The sequence below is a fragment of the Diaphorina citri genome, unplaced genomic scaffold (assembly GCF_000475195.1).
Source record: "Diaphorina citri unplaced genomic scaffold, Diaci psyllid genome assembly version 1.1 scaffold1066, whole genome shotgun sequence".
NCBI classification, from domain to species: domain Eukaryota; kingdom Metazoa; phylum Arthropoda; class Insecta; order Hemiptera; family Psyllidae; genus Diaphorina; species Diaphorina citri.
In genome coordinates, this window is record NW_007378495.1 from 78,213 (window position 1) to 94,613 (window position 16,401).

The 16,401-nt window shown below is 40.1% G+C and overlaps 1 protein-coding gene and 2 non-coding genes across 3 annotated transcripts in view; 1 reads left to right on the forward strand and 2 right to left on the reverse strand.

Annotated features, from left to right (window-relative positions):
* The first annotated feature begins 515 nt into the window (after window positions 1-515).
* The window catches only part of LOC103514014 (syntaxin-1A-like), a 23,347-nt gene continuing 7,461 nt past the window's right edge, over window positions 516-16,401 (forward strand). Inside the window, exons 1-4 of the mRNA XM_008478879.2 lie at window positions 516-524; window positions 1,065-1,161; window positions 3,925-3,944; window positions 4,013-4,112. Of these exons, the coding sequence (XP_008477101.1) occupies window positions 516-524; window positions 1,065-1,161; window positions 3,925-3,944; window positions 4,013-4,112 (226 nt within the window). The remainder of the gene's footprint in view (window positions 525-1,064; window positions 1,162-3,924; window positions 3,945-4,012; window positions 4,113-16,401) is intronic.
* Window positions 6,469-6,546, reverse strand: Trnae-uuc. Its single transcript has one exon. It is a non-coding gene; the product is annotated as a tRNA-Glu (tRNA).
* Trnae-uuc lies at window positions 11,443-11,516 on the reverse strand. Its single transcript has one exon. It is a non-coding gene; the product is annotated as a tRNA-Glu (tRNA).

A 16,401-nucleotide genomic window follows, 5' to 3' on the forward strand; every position in this document is an offset into this window, starting at 1 on the left:
TCCTATTAAAAAATACCTATAGGTACTTACTATTTACGTCAATAAAGAGTGCAAAGGTTTCCTTAATAATTATCATTTGGGTATTTCCAATGGGTAAGTTAACTTACCGTAACAGATAATTTAGCTTCTGAGAAAAGCATCTTTTGCAAGAATTGTTTCCCATTTCCGTGTTCTAGGAAAATTTATCTCACCATAATACAAAATAAAGCAACCTCCCAGCCTAGTTAGCTTAGTTGGTAGTGCGTCTGCCTTGTAAGCGCTAGGCCGCGGATTCGATTCCCGTCCGGGGCGGATTTTATCCTGATGGGATAATGTTCGTTCTCGGAACGGCTGGCTTTCTCCTATCCTGTCTTCCTTCTCTCTTCGATTTCGGGACGATAAGACCATAGCAGTTAAAGTTCCCTCTGTCAAACCTCTTTAAAAAAAAAAAAAAGATACCATAGCAGTTACAGTTCCCTCTGTCAAACCTCTTAAAAAAAAGCAACCTCTGTGACCGAGTGGGTCAGTAGGCTTACATGCCGGAGGTCCCGGGTTCGACTCCCGGAGGGGTCGAAGTTTTTTCGGCTCTTCGCTTGGAGTTCGGCGTGCACTTAGCCTCGAGAGGACAACTGAGTATCTACTTGAATCGAGTAGTGACCAGTGGCGGCATTACCAGGACAAGATGATCCATAAAGTCCAGGATAATTAATACATAGTAAAGGAGGCTCTTAGTAATGCTGGTATTCTCAAAAATTGTGAAGGAGCTCTCTGCTTTACCACAAATATTTGATTTTTTACAATAACCTGTTAAGTCTATTTTTATCTATTTCAGGTTACAATAACCTGTTAAGTCTATTTTTATCTATCTCAGGTTACAATAACCTGTTACTATTCATTTATCCTGTTATTCTGTATCAATCTATTCTAGTGGCCTAGTGGTCAAGTTCCTTGACATTAACCAACATTCTATCTCATCCTATTCTCTGTATTTCTATTCTATTTCTATTAATTCTATTCTATTCTATTAATTCTTTTCTATTCTATTTATTTTAATTCTATTCTATTCTATTCTCTATTTGTTTCAGGCTCAGAGTGATGATGATGATGTGGGACCGGAGGAGGTGGCGGTCAATGTGGACGGGAGAGATGGATTCATGGATGAGGGAAACGGTCGATTCCTACGTAAAAATATGCGAAAAATCCAAATCTGATGTCGAAACTTCGGAAAAAGTATCACACAGGAATTCCGTCTGAAAGATCCCCATTTCAATGTAATGTCTAGCCACATGCTTTTTAGTCCGTCCTTCCTTTATTATTACTAATAATAAAAGGTATAGTGGACGGACTATTGTATTCGCTTCGGTGTCTGTCTGTCAGTCCGTCCTTATAGAAGGACTTATCCAAACCCGGTGGACCTATATATCAAATCAAAGGTCTTTTTACCAGGATCACGAAAATGGTGGTGCAAATTTTGTCCAGAAAACCATAAAGCCAAAAAAAAAAACAAAAAAACTGGTTTTTGCGGGATTTTTTTCACATTTTCTCATTAAGCTTTTTCTCGAAGGGTCTCAACCTCTCAACTCACCCGGACCTCAAAGCGAAGAGGAGAGAGGGAGGTGGGATATTTTTTTTCTCCCTCTCGAAAGCCTTGAGGTATGATTTATGAAAAAGCGTGACTCGTGGGAAAAAACAAAATGTGGGATAATGTATTGAGGCTAAATGAGCGAGGGAGGGGGAAAAGAAAACTTCCCACTCTTTATCTGTCGTGTCTTGGCTGTAAGGTGTGTGTGGGTAGGGTAATATGTATAGTATAGTGGGTAAGGTTTTATGTATAGTAGCCTACTCGTACAAGAGAATTATGTAGGTACGGGAGATTTTTTTTTTTTCTTAGAAAGAGGTTTGACAGAGGGAACTGTAACTGTTGAGGTCTTATCGTCCCGAAAGCGAAGAGAAAAGGAAGACGGGATAGGAGAAAGCCAGCCGTTCCGAGAACGAACCTTATCTGTTTAGAATAAAGTTCGCCCCGGGCGCGAATTAAATCCTCATCTAAGTAAGCGCATAAGGGCTATTAAGGTAGAAACACACTACTATCACGTCACGTGAGCTCACGTGAGTGCTTAATCCAAGAGATAAACACCAAGCCTCAGCTCATATTGTGGTCCCAGCTTTTAAATTTCAAACGAGATGTATTTTGCACTTTTGCATACGAGAAAATCGAGAAATATATTCTTATGAGTGCCTGGAAACTTGTAGCGTATATGCAATGTGCAAGGATCCATGAACAGCGCTATCAGCGATGCTTCAAAAAACAGAATTTCTCTAAACCTACAGAGAATTTCTCATAATCATTAATTTAATAAGCGTTTTCCAGCTTAAATAACCACTTCAAGTTGACGCGACGCCATGATAATTAACCATTACAATAATCATTAAGTATGTCACCCCATTTCCTATTGTCTTAATGATAGAAGGAAAAATGCAGTTAATTAACACGAGTTGAATGGAAAAATAGCACAAACATAAATATCTAATAGTAAATTAATATGTACATAATTACACACTTTTACAAAAACATAATCACATCACAATGTCTTCCTTCGCCCATCTGATGCGAGGCATACTACGGGATGGACATGCTACGACTCAGACCACACAAGTCTAACGTAGCAGTTGTTTCACTGCTACGAAATAGGATAGTGATGGGACTCGAGTGAGATTTTTCAACTCGATTATTTTCCAACTCGAGTTGTAACTCGAGTGGAAATTAATCGAGTTGAATATTTTATTCCTGGAAATTACACCGTGCCGATTTCTCACTCGAGAGTCGAGTAGGCGAGCGAGTCGCTGATATTCGGGTTTATGTCATATCACTGTCACCAGAAATAAAATTGAATGTCAGTTCATGTCTAAGAGGTTTGATAGAAACTGGTAAGATTTTTCCCCACCAGGAATTGAATGTCATATCTCTGTCACCAGAAATAAAATTGAATGTCAATTCATGTCTAAGAGGTTTGATAGAATCTGATAAGATTTTTGCCGAAATCAAAAAGAGGAGGAAGACAGGATAGGAGAAAGTCACATAAAATCCGCCCCTGTCGGGAATCGAACCCGCCAGCTAGCGCTTACAAGGCGGTACCCTCCAAGTTAACTATGGCTTTTATCCTGAGCGGATAAGGTTCGTTCTCGGAACGGCTGGCTTTCTCCTATTAGGATATCGTCTTCCCAAACTCTTCTTGGTCTTCCTCGCTTTCTCTGTCCAGGTATTATACCATCCAAGATGTTGAGCAGGAGGGTTCCACTGGATCGCCTCAGCACATGCCCTGCATACCTCAGCTTTCTATCCTTGATGGTTATCTATAGCAATACAAACTTTGATTTTCCTACTCTTCTCAAGATTGTTTCATTGTTGATTTTGTCCATTTTCACGTTTCGATTAACCCTTTATTGTTGTTGTTTCGCATAGGCAGTCCATTTTCACGTTTCAATTAACCCTTTATTGTTGTTGTTGTTGTTGTTTCGCAGGTGGAAGAACAAATTTTCCGAGTTCCATGTTTTGTTGATTAACCCTTTATTGTTGTTGTTTCGGAAGTGAATATAGGCAGTCCATTTTCACGTTTCAATTAACCCTTTGTTGTTGTTATTGTTTCGCAGGTGGAAGAACAAATTTTCCGAGTTCCATGTTTTGTTGATTAACCCTTTATTGTTGTTGTTTCGGAGGTGAAAGAACAATTTTTTTCAAGTTCAATGTTTTTATCAACCCTTTCTTGTTCCATGTTTTCGTTAACCTTTGTTGTTTTGTGTTCGCAGGTGGAAGAAATTCGGGAGATGATAGACAAGTGAAAGAACAATTTTTTTCAAGTTCCATGTTTTTTATCAACCCTTTCTTGTTCCATGTTTTCGTTAACCTTTGTTGTTTTGTGTTCGCAGGTGGAAGAAATTCGGGAGATGATAGACATTTTTTTCAAGTTCCATGTTTTTATCGACCCTTTCTTGTTCCATGTTTTCGTTAACCTTTGTTGTTCTGTGTTCGCAGGTGGAAGAAATTCGGGAGATGATAGACAGGATACAGACAAACGTAGAGGAAGTCAAAAAACGACACAGTGCCATTTTGTCCGCGCCTCAGACCGATGAAAGTAAGTCCGCCATTTTGAACCTTTTTTCTAAAAAAAATCTTTCTCCATCCCTCCACCTGCCTCGGTGGTGTAGTAGTCAAGACGCTCGCCTGGTAAACAGGAGGGCGTGGATTCAATTCTTTCTCCATCCCTCCACCTGCCTCGGTGGTGTAGTAGTCAAGACGCTCGCCTGGTAAACAGGAGGGCGTGGATTCAATCCCAGCCGAGGTATGGAATTTTATCCTCAAAATAATTTGAGAATTTGACCACAATAACAGTACATAACCTACTGCTTTAGTAAGACTTTTCAGTCCTAATTTGACCACAATAACAGTACATAGTAGCCTACTGCTTTAGTAAGACTTTTAAGTCCTCTCCAAGCAGTATAAATAAGCACTATTTTTACTGTTGTACTTATTATTATACCTTGGAATAAAATGGATGAATCTTTTCTAGATGGATAAGCGATCAGCTTAATGTGTTTCTTGACCAAAGAAAAGAGATAATCCTATTGTTATGAGTCAGGGCCGTATATATATGTAGCTTCGCGCGAAATTTCGAAACTGGGCTAATATGAGTATCATATTAAGGAAAAGGGAGGAGAAGTAAAAAATAAAGGACAATAACATGAAGAAGAAGAAGAAGAAGAAGAAGAAGAAGAAGAAGAAGAAGAAGAAGAAGAAGAAGAAGCTAAACGTCCGTAGCAGTTACAGTTCTCTCTATCAAACCTCATCAAAAAATCACTTAAGTTATAGGCAGTCCATTTTCACGTTTCGATTAACCCTTTATTGTTGTTGTTTCGCAGGTGGAAGAACAAATTTTCCGAGTTCCATGTTTTGTTGATTAACCCTTTATTGTTGTTGTTTCGGAGGTGAACTATTGACATATTTTTATTTCTAGATGAATATTTCTCATCTGTGTTAGTACGTACCACCGTACCAGTTATCGCTTAGGACCTTCATTTATCTATTGCGGTGAAACACTCATCTTTTTTTTTAACTTTCTATAAGTAAGTACATTTACATACTTACATATTTTTATTTCTAGATGAATATTTCTCATCTGTGTTAGTACGTACCACCGTACCAGTTATCGCTTAGGACCTTCATTTATCTATTGGCGTGACCTTCAATTTGAATAATTAGCGAACGCTCCCCTTGCTTTGATTTGTTCCACCAGGAATTGAATGTCATATCACTGTCACCAGAAATAAAATTGGACGGAAATTGAAAATTTTTTGGGTGGAAGGAAATTGGAAAAGTTCGAAAATTTGAAAAAGAAGGTTGGCGAAACCCACCCTTATAAAAAACGAAAATGTATACCTACTTAGGGAAGGGATTTTAATTGTGTTAAGCATTAAATGCTTGTCACAAATGTCGTTCCCCGCTTAATACAATACGCCAAATTTCATTACTTGACTTGGGCTCAAATCACCAACCTCTAGATCTAGAGTCTACCGTGCTAACCACTACACCACTGAGGTTGGTTGTAATACTTAATTATTAGATTGTTAACCAATGATAGGTGTTTAATAGTCTTTAATAGTCCATTTAAATCGTCAAAATCGGTTATTTGGATCGACAGGAATAAAATTGAATGTCAATTCATGTCTAAGAGGTTTGATAGAAACTGGTAAGATTTTTCCCACCAGGAATTGAATGTCATATCTCTGTCGCCAGAAATAAAATTGAATGTCAATTCATGTCTAAGAGGTTTGATAGAAACTGGTAAGATTTTTCCCACCAGGAATTGAATGTCATATCTGATCGGAGATTTTGTCAATGTGGGCCGATTCCAATACTATCCCATTACCTAGTAAAAGTTCCCCATGCAGAGCGTAATAGAAAGGAAAAGAGAGTGGGGTACTCCATTCGGGTAGGTTGAGGAAAAAAGGAGGGGACGGAGTTACTCAAGAGAGGGGAAGTAGTAGGAGCGTAGGAGGTAGGGGTTTTTCTGTTTTTCTACTCTCTCGCTGAGTCTAGGTCTTGCAACACTGTGCGATGACGTCATACCGAATATTACCCCTCCCTTAACGAAACGGCTCTGGCCAGCCTAGTTAGCTTGGTTGGTCGCGCGTCTGCCTTGCAAGCACCAGGCCGCGGGTTCGATTGCCACTCGGGGCGGATTTTTTTTCCTGAACGGATAAGGTTCGTTCACGGAACGGCTGGCTTCCTCCTATCATGTCGTCCTTCTCTCTTCGATTTCGGGACGATAAGACGTTAGAAGTGACTGTTCCTTATATCAAATCTTAAAAAAAAATCACACACACAGTCGGAAAACGTTCGTTTATGTTCTTGCTTTCCCATAATGTCAACTCATTTTACATCCATACATCTATGCTAATCCGGAAAAGGAAAAATTAGGCCCAAAAAATTTCCGCCCCGCCCGGGATTCGAACCCGGGACCTCCGGATTGAAAGTCCAGTGCTCTTAACCGCTCGGCCACAGCGTTGGGCTAATTCTTTTAGCACGCCGTTTTTTAAAAAAATCACACACACAGTCGGAAAACGTTCGTTTATGTTCTTGCTTTCCCATTACCTGCCTCGGTGGTGTAGTGGTCAAGGCGCTCGCTTGGTAAACAGGAGGGCGTGGGTTCAATCCCAGCCGAGGTATCAATCTTAGTTCTTAGTGTTGAGAATGTTGACTCAATCCGTGTTTGAGTCGCGATTGAGTCACTCAGTCAATTTGAGTGTTGTTTGATTGAACATGAACATTTTGTCTGTTTTATTAATTGATACCAATACTTGGTCACTTAATTGGAATCGCCAACCTAGTTAACTTGGAAGGTAGATCGCCTGTAAGCCCTAGGTCGCGGGTTCGATTCCCGCTCGGAAAGAAATTTATCTAAAAGATTGAGTCAGTCAATTTGAGTGTTGTATATGATTGAACATGTTGTCTGTTTTATTAATTGATACCATGAACCGAAAATATAATTGGAATATCTTTCTCCATCCCTCCACCTGCCTCGGTGGTGTAGTAGTCAAGACGCTCACCTGGTAAACAGGAGGACGTGGATTCAATCCCAGCCGAGGTATGGAATTTTATCCTCAAAATAATTTGAGAATTTGACCACAATAACAGTACATAACCTACTGCTTTAGTAAGACTTTTCAGTCCTCTCCAAGCAGTATAAATAAGCACTATTTTTACTGTTGTACTTATTATTATACCTTGGAATAAAATGGAAGAATCTTTTCTAGATGGATAAGCGATCAGCTTAATGTGTTTCTTGACCAAAGAAAAGAGATAATCCTATTGTTGTGAGTCATATTAAGGAAAAGAAGGAGGAGGAGAAGTAAAAAAAGGACAACAACATGAAGAAGAAGGAGGTGGAGGAGGAGATGGAGAAGAACAACAAGAATGAGGTGATGCAAGGGAGACCGGAAAATAGGAGAAGAGGCAGAAGTAGAAGAGAGGAGAAAGGAGAAGTGAATAATATAATAATGAAGAAGACCACTGGTAACATGAATAAGAAGAAGAAGGTGGAGGAGGACAATAACATGAATAAGAAGAAGGTGGATGAGATGGAGAAGAACAACAAGAATGAGGTGATGTAAGGGAGATCGGAAAATAGGGGAAGAGGCAGAAGTAGAAGAGAGGAGAAAGGAGAAGTGAATAATATAATAATGAAGAAGACCACTGGAAGAAAGAGGAGGAAGAGGACACGAAGACAACAACAAACAACAGCAACAACAGCAACAACAACAACAACAACAACAACAAAAGAATAAGATGAAAAAGGAAGAAGAAGAAGAAGAAGAAGAAGAAGAAGAAGAAGAAGAAGAAGAAGAAGAAGAAGAAGAAGAAGAAGAAGAAAGGACACGAAGAAGAATATCGAGAATAAGACGAAGAAGGAAAAAGTAGAAGAAGAAGCAGAAAAAGAGAGAAGGAGAAGAAATGAAGAATATAAAGTTGTAGTATTAGTATTTCATTTTGATTGATTAGGTGAGGCTTTGAAACTGATAAACTTGAGGATTTCGTGAAACAAAACATTGAATTCCCAGCCTAGTTAGCTTGGAGGGTAGCGCGTCTGCCTTGTAAGCGCTAGGTCGTGGGGTCGATTCCCGCCTGGGACGCTTTTTGAGATCTGAACCAGTGAAAAAAAAAAATCTTCATTTCAAACCTTTTTCTCGAAGGGTCTCAACCTCTCAACTCACCCGGACCTCAAAGCGAAGAGGAGAGAGGGAGGTGGGATATTTTTTTTCTCCCTCTCGAAAGCCTTGAGGTATGATTTATGAAAAAGCGTGACTCGTGGGAAAAAAATGTGGGATAATGTATTGAGGCTAAATGAGCGAGGGAGGGGGAAAAGAAAACTTCCCACTCTTTATCTGTCGTGTCTTGGCTGTACAACTCAACTCACCCGGACCTCAAAGTGAAGAGGAGGGAGGGAGGTGGGATATTTTTTCTCTCTCTCGAAAGCCTTGAGGTATGATTTATGAAAAAGCGTGACTCGTGGGAAAAAACAAAATGTGGGATAATGTATTGAGGCTAAATGAGCGAGGGAGGGGGAAAAGAAAACTTCCCACTCTTTATCTGTCGTGTCTTGGCTGTAAGGTGTGTGTGGGTAGGGTAATATGTATATGTATAGTATAGTGGGTAAGGTTTTATGTATAGTAGCCTACTCGTACAAGAGAATTATGTAGGTACGGGAGATTTTTTTTTTTTCGTATAGTGGGTAAGGTTTTATGTATAGTAGCCTACTCGTACAAGAGAATTATGTAGGTACGGGAGATTTTTTTTTTTTCTTAGAAAGAGGTTTGACAGAGGGAACTGTAACTGTTGAGGTCTTATCGTCCCGAAAGCGAAGAGAAAAGGAAGACGCTTAGAAAGAGGTTTGACAGAGGGAACTGTAACTGTTGAGGTCTTATCGTCCCGAAAGCGAAGAGAAAAGGAAGACGGGATAGGAGAAAGCCAGCCGTTCCGAGAACGAACCTTATCTGTTTAGAATAAAGTTCGCCCCGGGCGCGAATTAAATCCTCATCTAAGTAAGCGCATAAGGGCTATTAAGGTAGAAACACACTACTATCACGTCACGTGAGCTCACGTGATTGCTTAATCCAAGAGATAAACCCCAAGCCTCGGTAGGAGAAAGCCAGCCGTTCCGAGAACGAACCTTATCTGTTAAGGATAAAGTTCGCCCCGGGCGGGAATTAAATCCTCATCTAAGTAAGTGCATAAGGGCTATTAAGGTAGAAACACACTACTATCACGTCACGTGAGCTCACGTGAGTGCTTAATCCAAGAGATAAACACCAAGCCTCAGCTCATATTGTGGTCCCAGCTTTTAAATTTCAAACGAGATGTATTTTGCACTTTTGCCCAAGCCTCAGCTCATATTGTGGTCCCAGCTTTTAAATTTCAAACGAGATGTATTTTGCACTTTTGCATACGAGAAAATCGAGAAATATATTTTTATGAGTGCCTGGAAACTCGTAGCGTATATGCAATGTGCAAGGATCCATGAACAGCGCTATCAGCGATGCTTCAAAAAACAGAATTTCTCTAAACCTACAGAGAATTACGAGAAAATCGAGAAATATATTCTTATGAGTGCCTGGAAACTTGTAGCGTATATGCAATGTGCAAGGATCCATGAACAGCGCTATCAGCGATGCTTCAAAAAACAGAATTTCTCTAAACCTACAGAGAATTTCTCATAATCATTAATTTAATAAGCGTTTTCCAGCTTAAATAACCACTTCAAGTTGACGCGACGCCATGATAATTAACCATTACAATAATCATTAAGTATGTCACCCCATTTCCTATTGTCTTAATGATAGAAGGAAAAATGCAGTTAATTAACACGAGTTGAATGGAAAAATAGCACAAACATAAATATCTAATAGTAAATTAATATGTACATAATTACACACTTATACAAAAACACAATCACATCACAATGTCTTCCTTCGCCCATCTGATGCGAGGCATACTACGGGATGGGTGTGCTACGACTCAGACCACACAAGTCTAACGTAGCGGTTGTTTCACTGCTACGAAATAGAAACGGCCAGCCTAGTTAGCTTGGTTGGTCGCGCGTCTGCCTTGCAAGCACCAGGTCGCGGGTTCGATTGCCACTCGGGGCGGATTTTTTCCTGAACGGATAAGGTTCGTTCACGGAACGGCTGGCTTCCTCCTATCATGTCGTCCTTCTCTCTTCGATTTCGGGACGATAAGACGTTAGAAGTTACTGTTGCTTATATCAAATCTTTTTTTAAATAAAAAATTTGGACCGATTGCAATACTTTCATTACTAGTATAGCTCGCTATACTGTAGTAATAGAAAGTAAAAAATCACACCCACAGTCGGAAAACGTTCGTTTATGTTCTTGCTTTCCCATCATGTCAACTTATTTTACATCCATACATCTGTGCCAATCCAGAAAAGGAAAAATTAGGCCCAAAAAATTTTCGCCCCGGCCGGGATTCGAACCCGGGGCCTCCGGATTGAAAGTCCAGTGCTCTTAACCGCTCGGCCACAGCGTTGGGCCAAATACCTACGTATTCTGCAAATGTAATAGAAAGTCGTGTGATGTTCACACCAGATTTTTTTTAATACTTTTTATTTATTTACATAAATAAAGCAATCACCCTAGGGCTAATTGAGAGGCTGACGAATGCCAGTACTTCTTTATTCTTCCATTTTATGAACAAACTTATCTCGCGTAAAGTTCCATTCTTTGGTCGATTCAACTATAGAGTTTACTCTTTACTACATATATTACTATGACTCATTCATAGCATTCATACACATAGCGACTAGAATGCTGTAGATATCCTAACATCATTGACTATTTTTAACAAAATCTTCCTCAACCTACGTATACTAAGGATCTAATCATGAGTACAAAAATGAGTTATGGGTGTTCCTCTTTATATTGATAGAACGAAGTGAATTTGAAGTTTTCACCCGACGATCCAGCCTAGTTAGCTTGGTTAGTAGCGCGTCTACCTTGTAAGCGCTAGGTCGCGGGTTTGATTCCCGGCAGGGGCGGATTTTATGTTAAACAGATAACATTCGTTCTCGGAATGGCTGGGCTTTCTTCTATCCTGTTTTCCTTCTAGTTTAGTTTAGCTTTCGGGACCATAAGACCCCACTAGTTCAAGTTCCCCCGATCTGACCTCTTTTTTTAAGCAACTCTTTCTAAGTACATTTACATACATATTTTTATTTCTAGATGAATATTTCTCATCTGTGAGCCAGCCTAGTTAGCTTAGTTGGTAGTGCATCTGCCTTGTAAGCGCTAGGCCGCGGGTTCAATTCTCGCCCGGGGCGGATTTTATCCTGTCAACTCATTTTACATCCAGACATCTATGCCAATCCGTAAAAATTAGGCCCAAAAAATTTCCACCCCGGCCGGGATTCGAACCCGGGACCTCCGGATTGAAAGTCCAGTGCTCTTAACCGCTCGGCCACAGCGTTGGGCTAATTCTTTTAGCACGCCAAACCCCACGCAGAGATGCAGAAGCAAAGAATGAACGACTCGAGTCTTAACGGGAGAGCGTTAGAATTGTATTGGGGTAGAAAAATGAGAATGGCAAGAGAGCGAGAGAAGTGGAGGGGGAAAAAATTGCTGGCGGCAACAGCACACGACTTTCTGTTACGGTGCGAAAGTTGAAAGTGTGGACGGAAATTGAAATTTTTTTGGGTGGAAGGGAATTGGAAGGGAATCGAAAATTTGAAAAAGAAGGTTGGCGAAACCCACCCTTATAGAAAACGAAAATGTATACCTACTTAGGGAACGAATTTTAACTGTGTTAAGCATTAAATGCTTGTCATAAATGTCGTTCCCCGCTTAATACAATACGCCAAATTTCATTACTTGATTTGAGCTCAAATCACCAAGGACGAAGCACAAGATCGTGAGAGATGGAGAAGAGGAACCTAAATCAAGAAAACAGTTGAAGTTACGATGTTACCTGTTATAGAACGGGAGGGGGAAAAAAATTCTGGCGGCAACAGCACACGACTTTCTGTTACGGTGCGAAAGTTGAAAGAGCGGAAGGAAATTTGAAGTGGAGAATCACAGAAGAAGAAAAAAGTCAGGAGAAAATGCTCTTGACCTGAGCTGTTCCCTCCTCAGTCGACATAAACTTCAGATCTTCAGCTATGGTTAGACAAGGAAGATTTATTAGAATAATCATTAACCAAGATGATACTATGTAGGTAGGTATTTAATAGTCCATTTAAATCGTCAAAATCGGTTAATTTATCGACAGAAAAATCGGGCCTTTCTGACGGAAATAAATCTATTGCGTTCTTGAAACAGATCGGAGATTTTGAAAATGTGGGCCGATTCCAATACTATCCCATTCCCTAGTAAAAGTTCCCCATGCAGAGCGTAATAGGAAAAGAGAGTGAGGTACTCCATTCGGGTAGGTTGAGGAAAAAAGGAGGAGACGGAGTTACTCAAGAGAGGGGAAGTAGTAGGAGCGTAGGAGGAGTAGGATGTAGGGGTTTTTCTGTTTTTCTACTCTCTCGCTGAGTCTAGGTCTTGCAACACTGTGCGATGACGTCATACCGAATATTACCCCTCCCCCCTACATTTTCTTGTGTTTTCTTCCCTTCCCTTTTATCCCTATTTTTCTTCTCTCTCTCTCCTTCCGTTGAGTTCTATTTTCCCCTCTCTTGCTTTTATAGGTACGCATATCTTTCTCCCTCCCTATATTTTTTTGTTTCTCTTCCCATATCCCTGCTAATTTCTCTCCTTCACACCCTATTTTGTCCCATTTCATGTGTTCGTCAGTTCGTCCCCGCCAGGTTCCTTTGCTCCCTCCCTATCTTTCCCATTTACCTCCCTCCCCTCCTGGGGTAGCAGTTAAACGGCCATTGGTAGCAGTTAAACGGCCATTGATCCAAACCGGAGCCGCGACTACAGTTACCGGCTTTTTTAAGATTTGGCCAGCCTAGAAGGAACTGTAACTGCTGAGGTCTTATCGTCCCCAAAGCGAAGAGTTATCTTGGAGGGTAGCGCGTCCCTACTCTCCTTCCCCTCTCTCTCCTCGTACCTCCCACTCGTTTTGTCCCGCTGTTGAAAATATCTCAACCTCCTTTTTCTCCTCCCTCCTTCCCCTAGTCTCCTAATACTTGGAACGTGGGGTTCGTTCGGCTATTCCGTAGGGGATTTTGGTGCTTGTTGTGCTTTCACGATCTCTACGGCATGTCAAAGCTGCTGTGCTGTCGAAATTCCCAATTTTGTGATAGAGGGAACTTTTCCTGCTAAGATCTTGTCGAGAAACCAAATTTCCATGTAAAATTGTAAAACAAGCAAACGTACATTTGTACAAATAAATGCTTTATTGAATTGAATTGAATTTGAATTGAAGAGACAAAAAAACAGGACTAAGGACTGAATTTTCATGTCGCTACTAAAACTCGAACCCAAGCCCTCTAAATTACGAGTCCAACTTTTCTCTTTACCATAATTTGTCCGGGGCAGGTTCACGATTTCTACGGCATGTCAAAGCTGCTGTGCTGTCGAAATTCCCAATTTTGTGACAGAGAGAACTTTTCCTGCTAAGATCTTGTCGTCGGGAAATCGAAGAGACGGGGCTAAATTTTCATGTCGCTACTAAAACTCGAACCCAAGCCCTCTAAATTACGAGTCCAACTTTTCTCTTTACCATAATTTGACTAGGCTTCTTCTTCTTCTTCTTCTTCTTCTTCTTCGCCTTTTCCCATGTTCAGATGGGGTCGGCGGCCTCTCAATCAGCTTTAGAGTGATCGCTTTGGGGCCAACTGGTTTTGGCTAAACAATAATTTCCGAGTGGGATTCGCACTCAACCTTCGCTATTGAAATAGCGTGAGGAAATTTGGACTAGTCTACTCCGTGTTTATAGTTCCCCTGCTAGACGCTGATCTACTCTCTGTTTATAGTTCCCCGGCTAGACGCTGATCTACTCTCTGTTTATAGTCCCTCAGCCACTCTTCAAAACTAACTAGGCTTCTTTTATCTTTCAAAGAAGATAAGGAATTTTTTAAATTGTGTTAAGCATAAATTTAAATGCTTGTCAGAAATGTCGTTCCCCGATTATTACACCTGAATAAATTTTATGACTTGACTTGGACTTGAACCACCAACCTACAGATCCAAAGTCCAACGCGTTAACAACTGCACCACTGAGGTTGCTTTCAAAGAAGATATATGATATTATGTAGATTCATGTTCTTCCACTTTACCTTCCTTTGCCAGCCTAGTTAGCTTAGTTGGTAGTGCGTCTGCCTTGTAAGCGCTAGGCCGCGGGTTCGATTCCATAGAACAGATTTACTAGTATATATATATAGATCTAGAGTCTACCGTGCTAACCACTACACCACTGAGGTTGGTTGTAATATCTAATTATTAGATTGTTAACCAATGATAGGTGTTTAATAGTCTTTAATAGTCCATTTAAATCGTCAAAATCGGTTATTTGGATCGACAGAAAAATGAGATCGGAGATTTTGAAAATGTGGGCCGATTCCAATACTATCCCATTAACTAGTAAAAGTTCCCCATGCAGAGCGTAATAGAAAGGAAAAGAGAGTGGGGTACTCCATTCGGGTAGGTTGAGGAAAAAAGGAGGGGAGTTTCAATGTGGGGGCTATTTCCTCTCCAGTGAGAAGAGATAAGGTGTGGGAAAAGTTGCGCAACGTGCCCATAGCCCATTGAAAAAAAAACTTCGCAAAAGTCTCTCAGATTAGGTATTGAAAGAAGAATTGTAAATTGTTTCCCCTAAATCTCCATGGCACATTACATTAAAATGTGTAAAAATAAATACATTACTTTCCTTCCTATAGGATAAGGAAAGTAAAAAGGATCGTAATGTTCCACAGATCATAGAAACAAGATGTGAAAAAAAAAAAAAAAAAAAAACCTTTGGCTGAATGAACTAGCTTTTAGTTTTGGTTACAAAAATTGTACGAGTGGATACCCTTCGCACTCTATCTTTGCTATTTCTTTAACAAGGGAATTGCAGGCTGTTATCTTCTCTGTGCCAGCCTAGTTAGCTTAGTTGGTAGTGCGTCTGCCTTGTAAGCGCTAGGCCGCGGGTTCGATTCTTGAAAGAGGATGAAAAAGAAAGTTTGGCAAAGTCTCTGAGACCATTGAAACAAGACGTGGAAACAGTTTGATAACATTTAGCAATGTCTCTCAGAGTGTCAGATCATTGAAACAAAATGTGGGGAAAAAAATCGCAAACGTCCCGTCCCCACAGCCAATAAAACCAGATGTGCAAAAAGTTTCCCAACAATTCCACAGGCCATTACAATAAACGGTGAAGATTCCACAGCCCATAAAAAAGCAGTTCTCAACTTTTTAGCTATGTGGGCGGACATCATTTTAATTTATTATAAATTACAAAGTTACATTTGATTGGTCATAGGTGACATTTTTACCATTTGACAAAATATCTACCTACGTTATTGTTCGTAGGTAGGAATAAAGGGCTTTGCCAAAATAATATTAATAATAGAATGCATATTAAACTATTGCTATATTAAAAACTAAACTATATTACTTAAAAAACATTGTTAACATACTATCATGTATTTAAACAATAAAAAATAATTGAATTGAAAATTGAATTGACTATTGAATTATGTTGAATTGAAGACGCTAAAAGCTTTTACAGAGTCCTTATTGAGGATGTCTCCCTTTTCTCTTTTTTATCACTTTCTTATTCTCCCTCTTCCTTATTCCCTTCTCTCCCTCTTTTCTCTTTCTCCCCTATTATTTTTCTCTCTCTCTCCTACCTTTCTCCCTCCCTCGTTTTTATCTCCCTTCTCTTTCCCTCCTCTCCCTTTTTCTCCTCCTCTCCCTCTTCTCTTTCTATCCCTATTTCCCTCACCTCTTCACCTATTTTCTCTCCCCCCCCTCTCTTTTCTCTCCTTCTTATTCTACCTTGGACTTTGTCCCATCTCGTCCTACGTTTGCAATCCCATCTTTCTTTCTCTCTTTGTTTGTTCTCGGACTGGAGTCTTCTTTTTCAAACAAACTGATGGATGAAAATAGAAAATCACGAAGAATAAGAATGAAAATAGAAGAGGAGGAAGAAGAAGAAGAAGAAAAAGAAGAAGAAGAATTAAGGAAGAAGCAGAAAAAAAAGGTCGGCCTATAGGAACTATTAGCTCTTAGCTTACTCGCAATACTGAATTTCGGCCAGTTTGGAAGACGATCGAGTAGCGACCAGTGGCGCCAGCTAAGGTTCGTTCTCGGAACGGCTGGCTTTCTCCTATCCTGTCTTCCTTCTCTCTTCGCTTTCGGGGACGAATAAGGCCTTAGCAGTTAGGTACAGTGTTCCCTCTATTAAACCTAAAAAAAAAAGAT